At 29.7% G+C, this 26,948-nt stretch overlaps 1 protein-coding gene across 1 annotated transcript in view; it reads left to right on the top strand.

Moving 5' to 3' along the window:
• LOC108903557 (alpha-N-acetylgalactosaminidase) overlaps positions 1 to 26,948 on the top strand; it is a 92,523-nt gene that overhangs the window by 61,545 nt on the left and 4,030 nt on the right. Inside the window, exons 5-6 of the mRNA XM_018705781.1 lie at positions 19,042 to 19,239; positions 22,695 to 22,859. Coding sequence (XP_018561297.1) covers positions 19,042 to 19,239; positions 22,695 to 22,859 — 363 coding nt within the window. The remainder of the gene's footprint in view (positions 1 to 19,041; positions 19,240 to 22,694; positions 22,860 to 26,948) is intronic.

The raw sequence follows: 26,948 nt of genomic DNA, 5'->3' as shown, positions 1-26,948 counted from the left end.
TCATAATTGCACCGTAAATCATTTTTTAATGTAAAAAGTAAACATAAATTATACACAATAAATTATATTGTCAATAATTTAAATATAAGGAAAATATTGTTATACATACACTTCTATATACATACACATTGTTTTTTAATTTTCTTTGAGCTCAATCGTGAAATCGGTATTTTAATGTATTCTCATTTTTGAATTATGTGAATATGAAGATAAGTCTAATTACTTATACATTTTGTGACTAAATTGACTATAATTATGCATTTTCTTTCAATAGAACTTAGAAATGATAATAGAGGATTGTTTTTTTTTTAATTTAATTGGTATAACGATCAGTGAAATTTAAAAGCAATCCATGGCATTTCGGATTTTCAAAGTATGTATCAACGAAATGTATAAAAATGTTTATCTACTACTGGTTTGCTGTTAACATAATTTTAAATAAAAATTGTTTGCTTTCTGTGCAAAAATTGATTTGAAATCGCAGTTGTGTTTCGAATTGAATCTTCTACGTAAGATTCTGCCACCGTCAATAACTTCCAACCATCAAATGTCCTTAACTTTCTGCCTTTACTAGTACGAGTGCAGATGACTGTGCAGATGACCATCTAAACCTATGACCAGTATACTCCTGCGAATTAGACAGCTCAATACACCTAACAACTTTCACCTGGTATTTTCCCAAAGGTATTAATACCCATCCACTGAACATAATACTTTCCGCTACGGTAGCTGACAAACAGTCGATTATGTATTGTTAGTGGTGACTTAAGTGTAACGTATTTTCCATTTTCAACCTTATATTTCAACTGTAAAGAATCATCATCAATAATAAAAGTTCAAAAATTTGTTGTTTTTTAACCATGAAACGTTCACTATCAAGATATTATTTTATGAATAATCTAGTTCTTCATGCACTAGCAAATGCCAAAAATTGTTGCAATCTAAAATTAGTCCCTCTAGTCACTCTAACTTTGTACACTTTATTATTGAGCCAGCCCCATAAACAGTAATCAATCTCGTACTGTGAGGTCTGAAGATCTTAGAAGCCAACTAATAGGTCCACCACTGCCAGTCCAACGTCCTGGAAACCTCTTGTTCAAATGTAGCTTGACTGGACGAGCGAAATGTGCGGGTGCTCCATTGCTGGTAGTGCATTTGCATCCTCATGTTTATAGGAACATCTCCTAGTAGTACTTGTAATCCATTTTGTAAAAAAAATCAGTAGTGATCTCCTAGACTCAAAACATTTTCTACTTCCTCTAAACCATGTCGATGAGCTCGTTCAGATGTTATGCTAGCACTGGGAAGCATTCCGGTTTCGCACAGTTTGCTGATAAGTCTGATAAATATATTTACCCAATTGCAGGAATAAAAAAATACTAATAATAATGTACATAAAAGTACTGTACGACATAAAAGTTACAATAACTGTAAATATGTAATGCAATATTAAATACATTCAAAGAAAGAAAAAAAAGGCACAAAATATGATTAAAGCTAATTTAACGAACAAGTTTCATACGTACTATTCAGACTATCGTAAAATATATCACAATTTGCCGCGATCTTATTATATAAATCACAAATACAAGAGATGAGGCTTTTGACTAAGATGTTAGATCTGGGGGAAGAACAATAAAAGGTTTTTTGTTGTCTTATGTTAGCTCGAGGTACAATACAATTAATATTACACAGATGAACAAGGACATCAATTTTACCATGCAGGAGATTATACAGAAAAGGCATCAAAGAAATATCACGACGAATCTCCAAGCAATCAATATTGAATCTATTTAGTAAATCTGGATGACTGCATCCTCGAGGTGGATAAAAACCATCTTGATGAAAACAAAGAAATTTTAGAAATTGCCCTTGATCAGATCCTAATCTCTGATGATGAACTTCGTAGATAGGATACCATATAATGGAACCGTATTCAAGTTTAGACCTAACCAAATAGAGCCTTGAGCGGTCGAATATTAGAAAAGACCTTGCAATTCCTATACACAAAAACCGTAAGTTTTAAAGGCACTAGATACTATTTTATTAATGTGTTCAGAAAAAGTAAACTTACCGTCAAAAGTAATTCCAAGATCTTTATAGCACTCAGCTCGACTGATGGCAAGATCACTAATAAAATAATCATGACTAATAACATTAGTTTTACGTGTAGAAGTCATGCTCTTACATTTTGAGATATTGAGATTGAGATGATTTAAGTTACACGTGATTTATGCATTGCTGCAGGTGAAGGCAGTAAGAGAGGGAGTTAATCTTAGAAAACAATTTAAAGCAAAAAAAACGTTCACAAGAAACCATATCCGGAAGATCGTTAATAAAGAACAAATACAATAGTGGCTCCAAGTTAGAACCCTGAGGCACACCCGACGTTGGAAAAAATGGATCGGAAAAAAGTTTTGGTATCTAACCATAACTTGTCTGTCTAACAAGTAAGATGAAAATAGTTTCAATAAAGCATTAGAAAAACCAAACGTTTCTAATTTTAATAGCAGAACATTGTGATCTATTTGATCAAAAGTTTTTTGAAAATCAGTATAAATTACGTCAATTTGCCCACTACTACATGACTTCCAAGATATACCTGAGAAAAAACAGCAAGATTAGAGACGGTAGACTTCCTTCGCATAAATCCATGTTGTCTAGTAGATATCATCTGCTTGGTTGCGTAATATATATTATTGTACAACGTAGTCAAAAGTTTTAGAAAAGTTACATAATAAGAAAATACCTCTGTAATTTTTTCAGAATGGGACAAATAAATGCTTTTTTCCATATCATTGGGAAAGATGAGTCCCTTAAAATTAAATTGAATAAAATGACCAGAGGCTCAGCTAGAGCAAATGCACAATCCTTAAGTAAAAAGCTGGGAATTCCATCAACGTTGTAAAAGTGTCTAGAACGCTTCAAATTCTGCAAAACATCTTCATATGTAAGGTAAGAGACGTTACCGTTACGAAACGGAAACTTAGATATATCAATAGCCTGTGACTGAAGGAAAACACTGTTGAAATAGTCGCCAAAGGCATAGACAATATCTGTTGGATTAGATAACTCTGTCATTGAGAACCATCGTAGAGGGAATGTGGGAGGATCATCTCTTTTTTTGTATGAAATTCCAAAATTTCTTAGAATTTTCAGAGAGAAAGCGTTCAGTGACTCCTATAAAAGATTTATGTGCCTCATCAATCAGACGTTTGGAGGTGGAATGGTGTTGCTTAAATATGCTATAAAGATCCGGTGTTTTATGTGATTTGTAACACCCAAACGCTGCAGTTTTAGCCCGAATAGATGCAAGTCCAAAAGGCTGTACAGCTTATAATAAAACAATGAGCATGCTTCCTCTAGGTACATTGTCAACCATTTTAAGAAAATCCCAATCCGTACGATAAAAAAGATCATACAAAAGAAGATAGTTAGCTTGCTTAAAATTATATGCTGAATTGACGTAATTCATTCAATTCATTCATTTTGATCGTACAAACGTGTAATCAAATGACACTGACAAATATCTTGTACAGCAAAATAAAACGCTCTCTCAGCATTAGAAATAAAGTATTTTTCTTGAAAACTAAGTTTGTGAAAAAGGCGTGTTGTCGGTTCGAGCGTTCGCTAGAGAGTCCCTCTTGGTGTGGAGTCGCTTGCAGAAGTACCTGGTCCTTGGCGCCAACCTTTCTTCCGTCGACCTTTTTTTTTGGAACCCTTTTGTGTCCCGGGTGGCGTCAGGATGGCGCTATTCACGTTGTACTTAAAAATGGATCACTTGCAGCATGTGTACCCACAAAATTATTAAAATTTGTAATTAGGCTATAACTTGAAAACGAATGAATACTGCATAAAAACATTTTGAGTTTTTTCTTATTATTTTGATGTATAGAATCTAGTCCTGGAGTTTGGTACGATCCTCCCGACTCACCCTGTATATGTAAATATGTTAGAGCCGAAGTTAAATTATTTAAAAAATCAAAACTACTGAAAATAAATGATTGCTATAAAAACAAACTGGAACTGCTTGGGTCGCCCTGTATCCACAATAGCTACCGAACACGCAAAAATAATTATAGACCCATTAAAAACGTTAACTATCAATTCTTATGCATAATTCATCACCTAGATTAAGGATCTGGACGCGTAGGGATATTAACGACAACAATAGATTGTTTTATTTTGCGTACAATATTCTAATACACTCCATTTTAAAACAATAACATCACCACTTGCACTATAACAATCGACTTTCTATTTCTACGACATCCGAGTATCCTATTTGGGCGGCTCATTAATAACAACACGCCGGGTGAATTAGCTTGAATAATTAGGGTTTGCTGTGTACGTTACAGTTGTGTTACCTATTAAGCAACTGGAGCAACAACTTTTATTTTTATCTTGGCTAATTATTACAATTTCATAAACGTACTGGTAACCGAGTTAAGTCAAGGTACCAACGTTGTATTATTATAGGTGCAAATAATACTAATAACTGCTATTGATAGATTAACAAAAACAGTAATAATACACACTTCTACTCCAGTCAGATACTACTTATAGTCCTAACTTATACAGGATGTATTTTAACAAGTTACTCTGTATCTAAAAATAAAAAGTGTATACTTATATGCGAATATACGAGAAGTAATGTTTTCTAAACAGGTTGTGGTCCCTTAAGGACAAGTCCTTGAATGTTGTTTTTTATGTTTCTGAAATCTGTAGAATAGAATAATGAAATTTAGCAAACAGCACGATACTGGTATGGCAGCGAATCTAATGGTTAAATAATAATTAAAATAATTTAGTCAAAGCTAAAGCGATTGGCGATAAGTAAAATTTTTCATATACTGATCTTTGAACTGCTTTACCAAAATAAAAAAAAAAAACGTAATTTTAAGTGCAGTGAAAATATTTGAGACGAGGATACAATATACATGAATATATTGAAAAGAATTGAGAAATCACAAAAATATATAAAAACTTTGAAATCATGGTTAAATATAGTAATTTATGCTATTAAAATGTAACGATTTATATTTTAAGACCTTAGGAAAACAGACAAAAATGTTGTAATTGGAAAAAGAAAAACATAATTCAGTTATTATGGCGAAACATTTTGTTGTTATACGCACTCTTATTTTAGGTTTTCCTTAACTTTACTTTTGTATTTTTTTCTTTATTTTTGCGTATTTAGCAACCTGTGAAAAAATTTTAAAATTAGTGAAATAAACCCTTACACCAAAAGGATCAGTCAAGGGTTATTTTTAAGGAAATAGTTTTGCCTAACCAAAAAATCTCGCACTGAAAAAAGCCGACAAATAGAAAATATAGCACAAAAAACACCACTTGTCTAGCTGTTTTCGTCTTCCGAACTTTTTTTTGACTTTTCGTTTTGGTCAAAAAAATGTTCAGAAGACAAAAATTCTATGCGCAGAAATTCGACCATTTCTTAAAATCCTGCTAAATTCTGTCTACTCACTAGTGGCAAATGAGGATATCTCTCATTAAATACCCTGTAAGTGCTATTTATTTTGACTATGAAACTATATAAAACTATGAAACAAATAACTGCAGACAATATATTTACTTTTATATGTAGCTAGTTTTTGAAACATTCTTCTTTTTCCACGATTGTTTAGGTTACAATGCCACTCAGTTCCTTATTTCAGTTTTGAATAGACACAGGTCTATTTGATCTATTATTTTTTATTCAATACACAAGAGCGCCTTTTTACTGAGAATTTCAAATTTTTTGTTCAAATAGTGAGAAATCCACAAACAAAATTGTTTGAATAAAATTTAGTCCCCTTCCCACCGGTTTGACACTTCCTTGATCAATAGTTTTCACCCATTCAGAACCTAATATTCAGTTTCATTTTCATTGTTTTACTTTGAACGGTTTCCAAAATAAAGGAGGGGGGGTGTTTGTTACAAACTTGGAAAGGATATAAGTATTTGAAGAGAAAATACTTTTTGTGTAAAAAAATATTTCTTTAAACCAACTTACCACAATAACACGAATATAAAGTACCTTGTTAGTACTTCTTGGTGCCTTAATTGTTTTTGTTAGAGCGCGAGCGCCTTTAGTTCCCGATATTCTATTATCAACATACATATCTTTAAGCAGTGCAAATATTTTTCTTTATCGAGGTCTCTATATGTTTACACAATTTTAATAGTAAACAAGTTCTATGAGCTGACAGTACTTTCACGTACCACTGATAGAAAAAACTCACATATTTTGAAGTCATCAAATGTTCGGTATCCTTGAGTAATAAATAACAATCTAAATTAGCAATATCTGTACTAATAAATTACGTTTTATTCAAGTTCAATTGAATATTAAAGAATCGTATTACGTACATACTTTCATTTTCGCAGCGTTTATACATCGAGTAAATTTATTACCTGAGACGTGACCAATTATATATTGAAATTACTTTCTACGCATTAATTAGGAATATGTCATTACGTGTCTTCAATGCAAGAAATTAAAATATATTTGCGTACTTGTTCTTTATATTACTTCACATGTTATTTCGCAATGACTATATTACTACTCGAAAATATTTTGTTCAACTGAGAATCTCATTGTACGTACTATTGAAGAAAAGACTTAAAATTTAGCAATTGTATCAAATGTCATGCTTTCTTTGTCTATGTAGCTAATTTAGCAATATTTTTTTTATAAAGAAATATTTTACTGTCAGTTAACACCACTTAAACAATTCACGGACAACGAGCGCGGTTAACCATGAAAATTAAGTACGTTCATATCTTCATTTGCATTAAAATGCAACGATATTGACTTTCTTCGATGATATCTCAATTTACTTTTTTTATAGTGAACTTGAACTTGTGTTTAAATGAAAGCGTTAACTTTTGTATTTTAAGAGATTTTACCTGAATCATTGCAGGTATGACACGAATTTTGCAATTCTTTTTATCTACTAGGTACTTACTTTATATTTTATCATTTGCTCCAAGTAGGTAACTATATTAAAGAGAAAAAGATATTCAGTTTTAACAACTCTCGAAAACGTGATTCCTTTTACTCATTCTAGAAAGTTATCAGCTTTAAAAAATTAGTTGAAAGGCTCTTAGTGGTAAGGGCCCTAGACAAATATCAATTTTTCCAGTAAATAAAGCGACGTAGTGTAATATACATTAGGGTGGATCAAAAAACTAATATTTTTTTTACCTTTAGAAAGTAAAACATCGATTTGAAATTTTCAGAATCGAGATTTTTTTCAACCTAGAAAATGATAAAATAACGAGAAAAAAAATTAAAAAAAAATATATTTTTGACGATTTTGGAAATTTTTAAAAATCTTGAGCGACCTCTAAAAAATTTTTTTGAGCTGATTTTTTGAGGGGGCTCTTAAAACATGATAAACTAACATATTTTCACAAGAGACACGAAAAAAAATAATCCTTTTTTTTTGGGCCATATACCGACATATAGGTACAAATAAAAAATATATATGTATATACTAATAGTAATAGATAATTATTTTTAATTGAAGAAGATAATGGCAATGTAATATAGTTAAGGGATATATATTTTACGAATAACAAATTATAGGTAGGTACGTGTAAAAGTGAACATTAGTGAATACCAAAGTGAAAACAAAATAAAATATGGCACATAAAAGTCAATTCATTACATTCACATAGTTAATATATCTTTTGTCGAGAGTTTTATGAAAGAAACCGAAAGTAAATCATTGCGTTCTTTCGATATACATAAACTTTAACAATGCGGATTTTAATTTAGAACACTATAAAACTGTGTTACAACACTTCATTTTTGACTCACCTATTCGACCGATTTTTTAAATTGCTCTTGCAAGCCAATTGCACAAACACTTACGATTCGTCCGATAATAAAAGTGCCAGCTTTTCAATACGAAACTTGCTTCTGAATACAATTGAAATTAAGTCATATTGCGAAATATTTGCTTGTAAGTTCAGGATACAATGACAAAATCGCCAATAAAACACACATTTCCAAAATGTTGTGAAAACAGTATTCACATAATAAGCTACCCTTTCTTCTGTATTAAGAAAACAATAAAGATCACAATTTAAAAAGATATGTGGTCAAAAAAAATGTGCCATAATCAATTACGCTTACGTCACTTATCTCTCGTTTAAGAAGACATATCCCTCAAACTTGTCACTGAAATCCTAGACAACGTTCTACAAAATATATAGTAATATAATAAAGAGCTCTAAAAAGACATACATTTTGAAACATTCATAAAATTTTCAATTTCTTTTACGTCGCAAAAATTTCCTACGTTATTATAATAATAACGTAAAGTGCTAGTCACAAAATGTTGCTTGTTACTTGTTAATACAACTATATTAAAGAGAAAAAGATATTCAGTTTTAACAACTCTCGAAAATGTGATTCCTTTTACTCATTCTAGAAAGTTATCAGCTTTNACAATCAACACTAGTTTGCTACCGCTGTTTATTTTTGGGACTTTAATACGTCTAATAAAACACAAAATATTTATAAGGTCTTTTGATTATGAAAAGTATTGGACTATAGCTTGAGATTTAAACATGTTTTCATCATTTTTATTATAAGAAATAATTTCTATTAATATCTTTTCTGTCTATTGCATAGTTTTATTACATAGTATTTTTTATGTTTCCTGACGCAATTCAACTTTTTGTTCTTAAATATAGTGAATATACTAGATCATAAGTATTAAGATGAAGATAAAAAAATATAGTGAAGCAGAGCGAAATTGTTTAAATGGTTTCCAATATTTCTTATAACCATTTTATAATTCTTCTGAAATAACGAAAGGATGATTATCGCGGTTTTATAAAAGTAATATAACTTTCATAAAGTTTTATAAATAGTGATGCAATAAGTTTTATTAAGCTATTTTAAAAATTTTCAGAACCTGATCGTCTTAAAGTAATGATAGTTCTGATAGTCCTATAAAGGTTTTATAATTGTTAAAAACAACTATTTCCAATTAATTTATAATACTTTTGGTTCTATAATTTAATGACGTTTACTTATTCACAGCCATCAAAAAACAAAAAAATGTTAGTTGGGCAGTAATAAAAAGATATTTAAACAAACTGACTTCACTTTTTTATTAATAAATTAACAAATTAGGTTAATGAATTAATACAGTTTATCAAGTTAATTACAGTAATTGATTAATGAAACAGGTTAATTAACTAATTAATCTAATTATTTTTTAGTTCTGAAACTATGATCAACAATGTAGTACGATCACTACATCTTTTAAATTTGTAAATGTGTATAACACATTTTATAAACAATTGCAAACAGGTATTATTGACAAAAAATATTATTATCAAAGCTCAACAAATTTGGTCTCTCGAATTCCCTATTAAAATTATTTGAATTTTATTTTCAAATAGATTTCAGTATGTTCTACTTAAATAGTGCAAAACTGTGGATTACTTAGCCACGTCTGGAGTCCCACAGGGATCTGTTCTTGGGTCCCTAATGTTCAATATTTTTGTCAATGACATAATCAATTGAGAACATCGATGATTGTATACGTATTCAAAATAATTTGATTCAAATTGATAACTGGTTCCAATTGAATAGACTTCCTATGAATGCTAAGAAGTGTAACATAATATCAATTTAAAAATAATATTTGATTATAATTTTGGCTGTGTTACTTTAACTCTACACTTTATGCGATCTCGGTGTTATTTTTAATGACAAGTTCAATTTACACATTGAAAAAATAATATATGAAGTTTATAAGTCGTATGGTTTCATAGTCAGAAACATGGTGAAGATTTTGTCCAAATAAACATGTTAAAAACTTTGTATTTTTCTTTTGTTAAATCTAAGCTTGTATATGCTGCACCCGTAGTGATTATTCATTTTTAGAGAATATCGAAGAAGTACAAAGAAAGTTTATTAAATTTCGAAATTGTAAAATAGATCGACATTCGTTGAAAAGTCTTGATTTAAGGCGTCACTGCCATTGTTGACTGTGTTCTTATTTAAGATTTCGAATAACCAAATTGACTGCCCAGACCTTTTGCATCAACTTATTTTTTTTTAATTCAAGAGAGGGAAACACTTTTTATATTTATACACCACGTACAAATATTTAAATATTCACCTATATATTTACACAATGTGTACTTTAGACGAGGCCAAAAAAAATCGGTTATTTTTCTGGAAGATATATCGAGAATATCATTTAGAATGACGAAAAAAAAATATCGTGAAGTTTGAGCCCTTAATATTAGTTTTACGAGGTATTATCATCGCTAGTTTCGATTTTTTATTCCTGATCCCATTTTTGCGTCAAAACTGCCAAACCATCGAGGTAAAAAAAAATCTACATATATTTTTGAAGGAAATTGAATGCCCTACAAAAAAGGTCAGATTGAAATTTTTCGGCAGACGAGCCGTTTCCATGTAATCAAGCCTTAAAAATTGATATGTTTTCGACTTGACTTTTTAACTTTGGAATTTAGTAAATAACGATAAATTAATATCTGAAAAAGAATAATACAGATTTTCAAAGAAAATTTAATGACCTATAAAAAAGGTCTATTAACATTTTTGCTTAAATTTACTCTTGCAAAAGTTATTCACGATTGAAGTTGAAGTAAAAAATAAATTTTTGTTTTTCTTCGTTTTGGACCAAATTTTTTTCACTCAATGGAACAAATTGATGTTATACATCATCGACAATTATTATTCTATCAACATAATCACCAAAAATTCAAAATTCATAATATATTCAAATTTATTCTCGCTCAATAGCTATTTTTTCTACAAGAACGTAGTTTTACTGTCTCAAAATAATTTTAAAAATAACAATTATGTAGTTTTACTACTGGAAATTATTTATTTTGTTTACAATACTGTATACATTTATATGAAAGAAAAATCTGATTATGGCTCATAGAGGGTTAAGGGAAGAAAGTTGATAGACGCCAATTCGTATGTATTAATGAATATAAACTCTCACGATATTTTTGAATGAGTCTCGATATATCTTTCAATAAAAAAAATAGTCGATTTTTTGGCCCAGCCTAATGTACCTACTTAATTCTTGTAATTTACTAGTTAGATATTTTTAATTCCAGCTCTACCAAAATAAAACCATTATATTTTAGCTGATGTGTATGTAGGTATACATTTTTTTTAATCGAAATTTTTAACTACTGATGCTCTCTTTTTATATTTATAACAAAATAGTTTTTGAACACGTTTTTGTTTTATTGTACTTTCATCCGTTATTATTTTTTTCTCTTTTTTATTGTTTCTTCTCTAATTTTTTTCTCTTTACCCTTCCGTACTGTAGTTGGATTTTTACCCCTGTAGAACAGTGTCAATAAATAAGTAAATGATAAATAACTTCTAACATTAAAATAACACTAAAACGCTTCCTGAAAAATTAGTTTTAAATTATTTTTTTACATAATTGTTTTATTAAAGATGTAATAAACAATGACTTAATGAGTGACGGAAAGATTATGCTGATAATTTATGGACATAGTAATACCACTTAAATAAGAAATTAAGTACTTGTTAAATGTCACATGCAAGAGTAATAAATCAGAAAAAAAATGTGTAAATAGTAAGCGCATGCATTATGGTTCGGTTACGGGTAGATGTCTAATGCGTTGGTGTTGCGGTTAATGAATCAGGAAATCGTTATCACAAATATCAAAGATATCATTATACGTCGCGTGTTGCGTAAACTCGCGGCATAAGGTTTGGCTGAATATTCCTGGAAAAGAGCAAACTAAATTACAATTTGACTAGTCATACATACAACTTGTACCCGACAATTTGTAATTGTAATTTACTGGGATAAACCAATAAAACAAATTGATTTTGATTATCTTATACTTAGAGTTGATTATAAACTTCTACAACTTTAAGAACATGCAGATTATTAAAAAAAAAACAATTACTGTTATTATACACTTTATCAAGGAATGTTTACTTTGCAAGACACACAACTGTTAAAATTTCCTTAAAAAATCCCATAAGTGAAACTACGAGTATAGAATGTTTTTGAGTATTAAATATATTTTCCATATTTATTCAGTAGAGCGTACCTTTATATAAAAAAAATAATAATACGAAACTGACAAGTACGAAGGTGATTATCTTCCATTCTCTTCATTGAGGAATACATCATTTAACTATAAATATAAATTAATCATAACAAAATATCTTCTTTACTTAAATAGGCTTTAGAAAGGTTACGATGCTGTCATAATAAAAAAATTGGTAAAGGAACCTATTTGGGGTAAAAAAGTTTTTTGTTAACTTTTTTTTATTGTTGCAAGATTATCTTATAATTACGTTAGTTACAATATAATATTTACCCTAGCAAAAGTTTTTATCGCTGTTGTTAGGTTGTCATCTTAGGATTAGTTTTATAATAATATAGGTAAATATATTTTTTTACTACAAATAAGTGACTTTTTAGACATTAATAGACGATTTTTGCAATAACTATGTGCACTATAACTCTTCCACCCTAAGAAGAAGCATCCCCTGAAAGGTTGACATTCTTTTCTTTTAATTCTATTTCCCTTGGTTGATTGACTTTATCCATGTTCTTTCTTGTCACTTTTAGTCTTTTGTTCCTCCATCTTATATAAAGCTTCAGCGATTTCTGCACATGAAATAATAATTTTTAAGATTTAGACAAGATTTAAATATGAAAAAACAAAACAATAATAAACTATAAAAGAGTCATACTTACATAATTTTCCACTTCACACAACGCGGTATCTCACGAAACACGTGCCCATAGTGTCTATTTTCATACAACTAGAATAAGCGTAATAGATGATGCACAGTGGACTGTCACGGTGGGCTTGAACATGACTTAAATGCGAAGTTTTAGCACCACCGATTTTCTTTCGGCATTCGATTCCTGGAGTCATAAGAAGGTCAGAAAAAAAAATCCACCGTAATCCTTAGAGCCGTTTTCGAAAAAACACCCTTTTTCAACGAAGAAAAATTCACTGTTCGAGATATCGAGATTTTTCTACCTTTCGCTCACTTTTAGTTACATTTACAAGCATATTTTTCAAATTGCCCCTTTTACTAAGACCGGAGATACTCATTGACGATTCTCAGAAACAGGTTAAAATAAAAAAAATTTTAAATAATTTTTCATTCGAGTGAGTTTTGCGGTAGTATGTCAACAAGCGAGAATCATTTCATTTATTTCCATCCTTGTTTGATTTGTGAGGTTATTGAACTATCGCCAACCCCCACCCCCGATTGTTTATGTTTTGTGATACTCCAGATCGAATGATCAATATTATTCGTGAAATTAGTTAAAACTCCATATAGTCTTCGACCCTTTGACTGTGAAGTTGTAATTGTTCTCTTCGAAATTTCAATTTCTTGTGAAAGTATGGACAGAAGATCAAAAGGATCATGCAGGAACCCATCGGCCTAGTATTCTTCTCCAAAATTTTGAACTCTGTGTAGTCCGGCAGGGCTATTTTCCCGATACTTCCACACTTCACTGACCGATATAGGATAATTTTGCAAGCGCTACATAAAACATTGGGAAAACGTTCATCCTGTTCAGCATAATTCACNCTACCAGAATTTATACACCTCAACGAAATGTGCCCACAGAAGCAGCTAAATCCACACACAATTTGTGATAATTTTTATCGTGCCTAGAGCACACGCCGCAGAATACTTAAAACGACGTTCTCCTCGCCCAAGCGCTAACACGAATCGGCCACGGAAAGGTTTAACAAAAAAGAATCGCAAGAAAAGATCCGATTGCCGGTAAACCGCGTTTAATTTCAAATCAATAAAACCTATTGTATTAATATTTTTCATATATTTGCGCGAATAAGCCTATAATTAATTAAAATTTAACCTAATGCTAAGCAACAGCCGTAGTTAAAACATTCCAATTGTATTTTTTTTTTAATTAATCAGATAAGGATAATCTCTGATTTCAAATAATGAGAAGAAAAGAGAAAAACAAAAAATAAGCCCGTAACAATGTTTTTGAGTATTAAATATATTTTCCATATTTATTCAGTAGAAAAGGGGTATGGCGCGTACCTTTATATAAAAAAAATAATAATACGAAACTGACAAGTACGAAGGTGATTATCTTCCATTCTCTTCATTGAGGAATACATCATTTAACTATAAATATAAATTAATCATAACAAAATATCTTCTTTACTTAAATAGGCTTTAGAAAGGTTACGATGCTGTCATAATAAAAAAATTGGTAAAGGAACCTATTTGGGGTAAAAAAGTTTTTTGTTAACTTTTTTTTATTGTTGCAAGATTATCTTATAATTACGTTAGTTACAATATAATATTTACCCTAGCAAAAGTTTTTATCGCTGTTGTTAGGTTGTCATCTTAGGATTAGTTTTATAATAATATAGGTAAATATATTTTTTTACTACAAATAAGTGACTTTTTAGACATTAATAGACGATTTTTGCAATAACTATGTGCACTATAACTCTTCCACCCTAAGAAGAAGCATCCCCTGAAAGGTTGAGCTTCTTTTCTTTTAATTCTATTTCCTCTAATTGATTGATTTTACCCATGCTATTCTGTGTCACCGCTAGCCTTCTGTTCCTCCATCTTATGTAAAGCGGTTTCTAATAGGGCATACAAGAAAATAATTTTTAAGATTTAGACGACTTACATTATTTGAAAAAACAAAACAATTACAAACCATAAAACAGACACTTACATAATTTTTCACTTCACAAAACGCGATATGATCATGTATCCCACAAACATATGCCTATACTGTTTATTTTCATCAAACTAGAAGTGTAATAGTCAATGCACTGTCTGTCGAAAATTTTACGATAATAACCGATTATGCATCGAGAGGTGACGATCAGTTAACTATAAGACGTGTTTTACACGTTAAAAACGGAAACAATCATTATGAAAACGAATAATTATGTTAATACAACTGTTATATACAGATTCGGATACGGGTCTTTATACAACATATCTATTCTTATATACAAATGGAACATAAACCCTATAAACACATAATAATATACAGGGTGGCCCAATTAAAACAGTATACCTGAAATATTTTCATTGCAACAGGTTTTTTCGGAAAACCCCGAAACAGGTCGATTTTGCCTTCAAGGGGATCATTTGATCATAAATTCATAGATGTAGGGTCATTCTACTAAACGGGGTGGCAACCCCTTCAAAAATCTTAAATGGCATGGGGGGTTAAGTGGCACATCATTTTAAAGGTATTTCAATTCTCTTTACAAATATGCTGAAATTTTTTTGTTCTGCCTGAAAATTAATGTAAAAAAACTGTTGAAAATGTTGGTGAAATAAATCGAAAAAAAGACTTGAAATAGTAATAAAAAACTCACCGGATAATGAAACTGTGAAAACTGAGGTTTATCATCGAAGTCTTGATAAGATCATGGGTTTTATTACAATTTTACATGTATTTTTTGTTTCGATTTTACATCAATCAGAATTGTCTAGTTAGTGAAATCCATTGACTTATTATTATTCGATATTTTGAAGCAAACGATTCAAATTATCATGGTTTACACCACTGCAGAGAGAATTGAGATTGTCACTCTCTATTTTCGAAATAATGAAATGGCCCGGGTAACTGCAAGAATATGTGGAGATTCTTGAAAACGACGATCAGATCCCAGAGAATGATGTATTTTTTCAATAGGACGGCGCTCCGCCACACTTTTTGAATCAACATTTTCCCGAACACTGGTAGAAGGGGTTTCATTGAATAGCCCCCAAGATCGCCTGATCTAACACTATTGGACTTTTACTTATGGGGTCATTTGAAAAGTGTTATATATAAAACGAAACCTACCTCTTTAGAACATCTTCGCCACCGAATAATGGCAGCATGTGATGAAATAACCCCTTAAATGCTACAATATGTTCGGGAAATTATTGGACAAAGGTTTTATTACTGTATGGAAGTACTATTAATTATGCATACGCGTATTACAGTATATTTTCAAACAAGAGAAGTAATAATAAACATTTCAAACTTTTTCTTGATAGCTAATATGTTTCTCAAATTCCGGTAGGTACTATAAATTGTTTCGGTATATCCCAAAAGCAGCTAAATTTAATGCTAATAATGTTAAAATATTTAATTAGTCTGCAAACATAACAAGATATACCTACTTCCAAGCAGGATACTATATGTTGAAATGATATATGTATCTATACTTCTCCTTTCACAAAAGATTTACATTGAAATAGAATTATTTCATTCCGGATTTTTTCATATCGTCATCGAAGTTTCGAAAGTATTCCATACATGACATTTAATAAATATAGAAATTATAATAAATCTTATTTAATGACTTCGCCAGTTCAATTATATAAAACGGTTAATTTCAAAACATACCTACTATTATTTAAAAACAGGCAAAGATACCCTAATTCTATAATTCTGTTTCAATTTTTATGAATTACTTAATAATTTTTTACCTTGTGCAAACATTACGATTGATTTTTATTGGGAATGGTCAAGGTTACAGAATACTATTTCCATTAACATAAACGCTGTTATATTTCTAATGTACGAGTATGCGAATTAAAAAAAATTACATAATCCGATTGGTTACACGATATTATTCATAATAACTTAAAAAAAAAACGAAAAGATATCCACGAGAAATTACCAAAGATCATTTTCCTTTAAAAGCGACTGTTACACCATACAGGTGAAGATATAACCTTTAAATAATATGTATTATATAACAACATAATTAGTTATAATGTGTATAAAGAATATACATTTGTGAAAAATAGGAGTAGATTAATTATTGCCTGAGAATATACAGAATGCATTACTTATTATATCATTATTTTTACAATTCCCTTGTCATATTAATATATCGTCAAAAGATATGGGACAAGACTATTAGGTAAAAATAACCGTTTTAAATAATAATAAGTCAATTTTAAGAGATATATTATGATTGTTTTTAAACAACAGTTTTCATTTTTTTTTAAAGAAAATATGTACATCTAAAATATAAATCACATCATTTGAATGTAGTTGTTGACCTCTAAAAGATTAGGAATTTCCACTTTCAGTATGAACATGAGAATTTAATTGATAAAACGTCGATTATGTAAAATAAATTTTCCCGAAAGTACAAAAATTGAAAAAGGTTTAATTTTTAAATGTTCTTTTAAAACTGCGCCTCCTCAATTATGGAACTTATCCCATCTTCCTTGTCTTGTAAGTAGTATATGTATAAAATAAATTATTTACGATCGTGTTATCGTGCTAGTTACTTGTCAGGGTCTTAATAATTTGATCGTTTATACTTTCACTTTTACTTTAATTTATAATATTCAGTTTGTATACAGGGTGTTAATTAAGTATGTAGAATAAATTCAACAGACGATTATTTGACTGATTTTAAGACAAAAAGTTCATATCAAACATTGGTCCGCAGAAGCTTCGTTTTGAAGATAAAGGGTGTTAAACTATTGTAAAAAAATTGCTATTATGTTTTTACATCAACAGGATGAATATTAACGTAATAGTAGTTGACAGCTAAAATTTAAAAATTTTTAATTTTTTTAAAAATTAAATAAAAGCAGTTAAATTATAAGTGTGATAATCATAATTAGAAATGAATTTTATACATATTAAGAAAACAAAAAACTAAGCTAACTAACATTACAAGTTTAAGTATGTCAAAGTAAGTGTTCGATATGTCCACCATTCTCTTCGATGCATTTATCCATACGTTCCATAAAAGATGGCCTCATATTAAATAACATGATTTAAACAACAATTACAATAATGTCACATTTATCAAGCATGAAGAAGATGTAAAAATGACAATAGACATATTAAACTATTCATATATTTCGTTAAATAAGTATCGGGAATAATTTATTTGAATCCCGTGCCACAGTTGTAATATAGAATTCCAGTTTTTTCATAAAAGAAAAGAATCACCATCAGATGAAAAATCTTTATTTGTAGCATCCGTTGAATCTTCTGATGTTGAAAGAATTTCTTCATTATCTGCAATCTTCCCATGTCCTCCATCGTCCAGAGAAGGCGAAATTCATTTTACTCTACATTTTACAAAAACCTATACAAAAAGTTGTTAGGCACTTATAGGCAGCTGACTTTTTTTTTAGTTTACAGATAATACTTTTGTCTTTTTTGTCCAATAAGTTAAGTGATAGAATTCTGCAGAATTATTAAACTTTTTTCTTCAAAACTAAATTATGTTTTCATTTTATAACGTAAAATTCACGTAAGTTTGGTAGCCAATTACTATTTTTTATAAAAAATATTGAGTATTTTAACCTGCATAATCATAATCTACGTACATTTATGAGTTGATTCAATTTTCTTAGAGATAAATCGGTAAACTCTACGAAATTTTATAACCACTTAAACACAACTATTACTTCTGTTCCTACGCGTGAGCCAGGTGTTGCTCGAGTTGCGGTCGCCTTTGTAGTGATTTAAGAAGCAGGTATAGGGGATTTGACCCTAATAGTAACAGATTCTGAGAATTGGGATATTACTCCAGCCAACCCAACAGTAAAAATTACCGAACTAGAAACTTTATTTTTTTTCTTTTGGCCAGCTTTTTGGGATTCTGCCCCACTGTGCATCGTGCTGTTTACTTCTAAATATTCGAAAAAATGGTGAATGCGCCACGTTAAATTTTTACCAGGAAGATGTAGGCCTCATTTACCCTCACGTGTAACTTATGAATGAACATGACATGTTTTATCCCATTTCCAAATAAATTTCAATGTGCATCATTGCAATAAAATTTAAATATTTGTTTGTAAGACTCATATACTTCATTTCCTAGTTTTCTATACTATGTATTTTTATTTCCCTTATTTTTAGTAATTACTGACAAGTTTGTCATTGTTATTGAATGATCTGACATTTTGTACTATTTTGTTTAAAAAATAATGCAATTTACGCAAAATCTAATAACAATTGTCTTTTGTTTCAGTTGATAATCGGAAATTTCGGATTAAGTTACGAACAGAGCAAGACGCAAATGGCCTTATGGGCAATTTTAGCAGCACCACTGCTTATGTCGGTAGATTTAAGAACAATACGACCAGAGTACAAAGCCATTTTACAAAATAAGAAAATCATAGCTGTAGATCAAGATCCCCTGGGTATACAAGGAAGGCGTATTTACAAGGTAAGCTAATAAATTTCTGTAATTATATGCACGAAATTGTTAAATTAATATCTAGATATACAGTATGTCCACGGTTAGAGTGGAAAAGAGGGAAAATGTTTCTATTTTTCATTTTACGAGAAAAGGGCAGTCTAGATTAAAATTTTTGCTTGCCTTTAAAATGCGATTGTAGTAAAACATTTTTATTGTTCATTTTACGAGAAAAAAGGCATTCTTGATTAAAATGTTTGCTTGTTTTTAAAATGCGGTTGGCATGGAGGACTTTCATCTTGCATGTACAGGGTGCTCAAAAAATCGGTAAATATAAAAATCGTTAAAGAATAAACTACCTTTGTTACAATACAGAAATATGGCATTAAGAAAACTTGCTTAAAATTAAAATTGATATTATAATTTCAATTTGTGTATAAATTGGCCTACTTTGATAGAAACGGACAGTAAAAAATTTGTATTATTAATTTTCCGAAAAAAAGGCACTCTTGATTAAAATTTTTTCTCGTCTTTAAAATATCTTTAAAATGTCTTTATCGGTATATTTACTTTGCAAAATATTGTTTCATCAATCAATTTGATTATTTCACTGTCATTGCCTTCTTTAAGAAAATTTTTTACTTATTTGAGGTGTTATTAAAATTTGATTTTTTTTTAAATTTTGTCATCTTTAAATTGACAAAGCAATAGGTATTTAGTTAAGGCATACTTAGCTTGATTACCCTATTTCGTCCTTAGAAATTTGCAAATTTCTCATTCGACAACAACAAACCCCTATATGACTATGCTCGACAGGGTACATTTTATCTAAATATGTAAAAATATACAGGGTGTTCCATTTAAATTAACAAAGTTGACATTCGCGGCCATTTTGTTTGGAGTTCATTTGTTTTTCAAATGTCATTTTCGAAAAATTCATAAAAAATCGTGCAACTTCTGTATTTTACATTTTTGTATAACTCTTAAAACAAAAAAGTTAAAGGAGGGGGGGGTCAAAATATAGTGAATCACCCTGTACCTATCTAAAACAGATCTAAAACAGTTTTCTTAATTTTCTTTATGAATTTGGCTGTATATTTCTTACANCTTTATCGGTATATTTACTTTGCAAAATATTGTTCCATCAATCAATTTGATTATTTCACTATCATTGCCTTCTTTAAGAAAATTTTTTACTTATTTGAGGTGTTATTAGAATTTGATTTTTTTAAATTTTGACATCTTTAAATTGACAAGGCAGTATTTAGTTAAGGCATACTTAGCTTGATTAGCCTATTTCGTCCTTAGATATGAGTTCCAAAAATACAGTTCTTATTTTTGTTTTTTTGTAAAAATTAATATTTAATTTTTAAAATCACTTCTTTTTAGAAGTTTATGTTTCTAATTGCGGATATTTTTTTGATTTCTGAAGTGTCAATATGCTGAGGATCTATAATTTTAATGTAACATACTATTTATTATGTGAAAATTGGTTAGAAAATAAATTCTGATATGAAACCGCTGAGGTATAATCATAATTATCTACTGAAATGGAAAACTGAAACAATTTTGAATTCACTATGGAGCAAAAACATATAGTTTAATGATATAAAATTAATGTAGGTACAGGGTGATTCACTATATTTTGACCCCCCTTTAACTTTTTTGTTTTAAGAGATAAAAAATGTAAAATACAAAAGTTTCACGATTTTTTATGAATTTTTCGAAAATGACATTTGAAATACAAATGAAGTCCAAACAAAATGGCCGCGGGTGTTAACTTTGTTAATTTAAATGGAACACCCTGCATATTTTTACATATTTGTATAGAACGTTCTCTGCCGAGCATAGTCATATAGGGTTTGTTGGGTCCATCTCTAACAATAAGCGAGATACTATTAAAAAGAAAAGAAAGTTTTTTTTAAAATGGCCATATCCCAGGCCGAGAAATAGTCAAATTTCTGGCATTTTTAGGTACTGAAATCTTGAAAAGTAAAACATGTAGAACAAAAGTAAACACAAAAATAAAATCTTTGATGTTCTGTTTTTCATTATTACTATTTAAATTTACTCAAATAAAATAATAACTAAAAAAAGCGTTTGTAAAACATGCGTTTGCTGTTATCCTAACCCCACATTTTAAGAATTATTTTCACGTACTTATAAATAAAAGTAAACAATTTTATATGTAGGACTAAGCAAGTAAATGTTATAAGAATATTTACATGTGGAATTATATATAAAAAAGTTAGTATTTTCGTAGATTTCACTACCTAAAACCTTGATGGTTTGATCGTTTTTTGCATCTGTTTATTCGTTTTACTGCGGCGTCTTTGAAAATACCCAGATGGCATGAAATAACATTCCTATTATTTGATAAACTTTAGATTATTCAGTTATTAAATGTTTTAAATTATTTATCTTTGTGGAAAACACTATTTAAAGAATATGGCGCCCTGAAGAAAATAAGATATCTTGTAATTGTTAGAGCTCTTTCAGGCGTTTCTCTCTTTTTTCCAATTACGTAAGGATTTACAGATTTAGTTGTTTAGTTGGTTGATTTTGACAAATCGGACATTGATATGGTTCAAAATGCGTATAGGTATTTTAACTAAATCTCACTAATTAGGCTGTGTTATATAGTAGGCCGTGAGAGTGACGGATTATGTCATGACAACATTGTTATTGATCGACATTTTGTATTATGATTTAATTAAAATAGGGTACATAGAAGTAGAAATATTATTAGGAATTCAAATAGAGTAAAGATCTTCTACATACTCTATTTTAATTCCTAATAATATTTCAATTTTGTACTGCTGTGTAACCTATTTTAATTAAATCATAATTCAAACTGTCAATCAATAACGATGTTATCATGACATTACCTGTCACTGTCACGGCCTACCATATAACATTGTCCATGAGTAATTAGGCCTCTCACAGCCTAATTAGTGAGATTTAGTTAGAATATATATATTGGACCATATCAATGTTCGCCATTTCAAAATATATTACAACTAAATCTGTAAACCCTTACGTAATTGGAAAAAAGGCAGAAGTGCCTGAAAGAGGTATACCAATTACAAGATACCTTATTTTCTTAATAAAAAACATTATTTCCTTTTTTTAATAGTATCTCGCTTATTGTTAGAAATGGACCCAACAAACCCTATATGACTATGCTCGACAGCGTACGTTCTATCCAAATATGTAAAAATATACCGGGTGTTCCATTTAAATTAACAAAGTTGACATCCGTGGCCATTTTGTTTGGACTTCATTTGTTTTTCAAATATCATTTTCGGAAAATTTATAAAAAATCGTGCAACTTTTGTATTTTACATTTTTGTATAACTCTTAAAACAAAAAGTTAAAGGGGGGGTCAAAATATAGTGAATCAGCCTGTACCTATCTAAAACAGTTTTCTTAATTTTCTTTATGAATTTGGCTGTATATTTCTCACACTGCCATTTTTGTTTCAGCACAAAGGGATTGAAATTTGGTCACGACCAATAACGCCGCTGTACCAAAACTACTTCTCTTATGCGATAGCATTTGTCAACAGGCGGACAGACGGAACACCGTCTGATGTAGCCGTTACCCTCAAAGAGTTGGGGCTTACATCACCTACGGGTTATAGAGTCGAAGTAAGTACAACTTCCAGATCTTATTTTCACATTTTTAAATTTTATTCGACATATTCAATATATGCAGTTGTTATTAAAGTGAAAGAACTAAGAAAGTAAATTTGATTGACTCTAGAAAAATGAATCTCGAAATGTGGAATATACTTCGAATGGTTAATAAAAAAACTGTTCATAAACTCGTATGTGAACGTATATTAGAAACTTGTAACAAAAAATTTGTTGCTAAAATACCGTTAACAAATTCTGAAATACAATAATTTACATTTAACTGAAATTGACATACTATTGATGCTTTTTGAAACAAATAATATGTGACTAATCTGAAACTCACATACACTTGTCTGAAATAAAACTAGACTAGGCGGTATCTGTTTTAGTTTGGGTGAAACGTATATCCACGGAGATTTTTGGCTTTTTGGCTTTCAAATATCACTAGGAATGAAAATTTTTCTATGCGCATAAAAAAACGAGGGCTTAACTTTTGGCGGCACAATGTGTTAAAAAAATTCGAAAAATGTTGTTTTCTTCCTATTTAATTATGTATCTTTTCAAGAGTTGATTTGAGGCGAAAATGGAACAGGAAAACAATGTTTGTAATTAAATTTTACAAAATATAACTTGTTACAAATCGAATGAATCATGATTATTATTGTAAAAATCGAAAAAATCGCCAAAAATGGGGTTAAAGAACATTATTTTTTAGGGAATATTTTTGGGGTCTTTAAGTTGGGTATAGGTCCTTCGTGCTTGGCTCAAGAAAAATTCATGTTATGTAGAATCATCACACCCAATTTCATCAAAATCGGTTCGATAGATTTTGCATAATAATTTTGCAACCCAAATTTTGAAAAAAAAAAATTTGAAAATTTTCAAAGTTTTGCACAGCAAAAACCAAGGCCCTTAGATACTTGAAAATTTAATCACATATAGAAGGGCTCTCAAGCTTTCAAACGCTTTTTGAAAAATTCGAATCCGTCAATTAGGCGCTTGTTTAAACATTGGTCGAATTTTTGTACTATAATTATGAAATTTTGTAATATAATGAGTTAATTTCTCATTTGATTATATTTTAAACAATAAATAATATTTGAATTATACTTTAATCACAAAAGAAATGATGATTAAATTAATAAATTAATTATAAAAAATCAATAATATTTTATTCATAATTAATAACTTTTAAAACTTGTTTTAAAAATTTGATTTGATTGAATATTCACAGTTATTCTAATTGTTTATATGTACAAAAATTCGACCAATGTTTAAACAAGCGCCAGAGCTCTCCTAATTGACGGATTCGAATTTTTCAAAAAAAGTTTGAAAGCTTGAGAGCCCTTCTATATGTGATTAAATTTTCAAGTATCTAAGGGCCTTGGTTTTTGCTGTGCAAAATTTTGAAAATTTGCAATTTTTTTTTCAAAATCTGGATTGCAAAATTATTATGCAAAATCTATCGAACCGATTTTGATGAAGTTTGGTGTGATGATTCTACATAACATGAACCTTTCTTGAGCCAAGTATGAAGGTATGAAGACCCCAAAAAAATTCCCTAAAAAATAATGTTCTTTAACACAATTTTTGGCGATTTTTTCGATTTTTACAATAATAATCCTGATTCATTCGATTTGTAACAAGTCATATTTTGTAAAATTTAATTACAAACATTTTTTCCTCTTCCATTTTCGACTAAAATGAACTCTTGAAAAGATACATAATTAAATAGGAAAAAAAACATGATATATTTCGAATTTTTTTAACATATTGTGCCGCCAAAAGTGAAGCCCACGGTTTTTTTTTATTCGCATAGAAAAATTTTCATTTCTAGTGATATTTCAAAGCCAAAAAGCCAAAAATCTCCGTGGATATACGATTCACCCAAATATGGACTTTTTGAAACAGATACCGTCTGGACTAAACTGATTTATTAAAAATGTAACAAAGAAGATGGTCTTGGATGACATAATTGACTGAAATACGGCAACCAGTGGAGGAGGTACGGAAAATCGGTACTACTAAGAACCTCAGAATTTCGACGTCACTGAATGTTGATTTCTTTAGCTCAGAAAACTGAAGTGTGTGGCGCCCTGACATGTGGTTCAAGCGTGGATGGACAGATGGCCAGATCGCGCGAGGTGTGCAGAAGTGCGTGAACGAGGACAGTCATAAAAAACAGGACTGGATAACAATTGTAGAGTAATAGAGTATATATTTTGCAGTTGCACCATTACTATACAAAATAACAACATAATACGTATGCAATTTTATTTCATGTTGATCATTGCGAGGATTTTGTCATTCGTTTTATTTCGCAAAAATCATGTACCTACCTATAGTTTAAAAATTAAAGCAAAGTCCGAGAAGTATGACAATTGTGCTTAAAGGAAAAATTTTTTGACATCTATCCAATTAGTTAACAATCATGTTATTCAATTGTTGGAGTAGATACTTTCCCATTTCCTAATTTCTGTATTGTCTCAGAAAAAGACGTTTATTTGTTTTCAGCGAGTTCCGATTCATTCAACGAAATGTATAGGTACTTTTACAGACAGGTAGAATACATTTTCAGTATAATCGTATACCGAATGTTCCACTATACCAAATATATATAGAGACTAACAACTTTTTTAATTCTTGTACGATTTGTTCCAATTTTTTCAAAGTATGACTTATTGAATATAATTTATAAATAAAAATTTACTCCTCAAAAATGCAAGACCGCCTAGGATATCAAAAACAAATCCAAAAAATCTAAATAAATATTCATAAAAAATTATTTCTACGTAAGTAAAACTACTATGTCCTTCTGTTGACTTATTTTGTGACATTTGTTAGCACTCAGCACTAAATGGTAAAGTAATTACAAAATGAAAAGTTATATAATTTTTTTTGATTTGGAGATCATTAGTTCACGAAAATGTTACTTTCTCAATACATACATATACCCACTCGTAGATCTTTTGTTAATAAATATTTCCTATTAAAAATCAGTTGTTAAAACCAAAAGATTGATGGAGTCTCCCATTGAATGAGGGAGGATAATTTTTTTCTTTGTAAATTACGAGCCATGTTCCAAAAAAAAATAATAAAACGAATAAAAACTAAAAATTTATAGGGGTGTTACCGCGGGCATTTTAGTCATAAAGGAAGCACCCTGTATAGTAAGTAGGTACGTTTCATTTTGAGAAGGTTACGGTCAATATTGATTAAATGCACAAAAATAATGACATTTTGAGAAAAATATTTGGAAACACTACGCTTACATACCTACCTATATTTTTAAGTAACATTAAGTAATCGATGTTTAAGTATTTTTTAATTAAAAATATTATGGCCGTAAAAATGTAATGTAATCAGGGTAAAAATGGGTAAAAAAAACTTAATGTTCAATTAATATATCTACTTCAAGTGTCCATTTTGTATTGTTGGAGTACCCTGGATTTTCTTATAGGTATCTATATTCTTTGTAATAAAATATTTCTTCTAGATAAAACAAAGTACGTGCTCATTACTATTGATTATTTATTATAGAAAGTAGAAAATGCAGTGCAGTTAATAATAACTCGGTTAATAATACTATTAATGGATAGTAGTCTATACAAGTACGCCACTGGATAAACCTAATTAAACCACCACAGAATTGCCAGATATTAATATGCATATGTGGGAAACATACAATTCCGAAACTTTCTCCATTTAATTGACCCATTAAAAATAAAAATATATATTAGCACAGACCCAAACTGTACTCTATCATATGTATAATCTTCATATTTGTCTCTGTTATGTTATATTTACGTTGTTACGTGCCACAACATAGGTATATTATGAACAATGTAATACGTTGATAAAATGCAAATATTAACATTTGCCAAAACAATTGAGACAAATTAATAAGCATATACTTAGTTTAATATCTGAATAGTTTCCATTACAATATCTATAAATTAATTAATATCTGTATATTCTACATTACTACCATTTCTTTTTCACAAATGGAAATTAATGAAACTACAGGGCAGCGGTTTTTTGAATATGACAATGCAGTTTTTGCACTACAGTCAAACTTTACCTACAGGTAAAGTTTCGTCA

The sequence above is a fragment of the Anoplophora glabripennis genome, unplaced genomic scaffold, assembly GCF_000390285.2.
Source record: "Anoplophora glabripennis isolate ALB-LARVAE unplaced genomic scaffold, Agla_2.0 scaffold23, whole genome shotgun sequence".
NCBI lineage: Eukaryota > Metazoa > Arthropoda > Insecta > Coleoptera > Cerambycidae > Anoplophora > Anoplophora glabripennis.
This window is presented reverse-complemented; position numbering and strand designations above follow the sequence as displayed.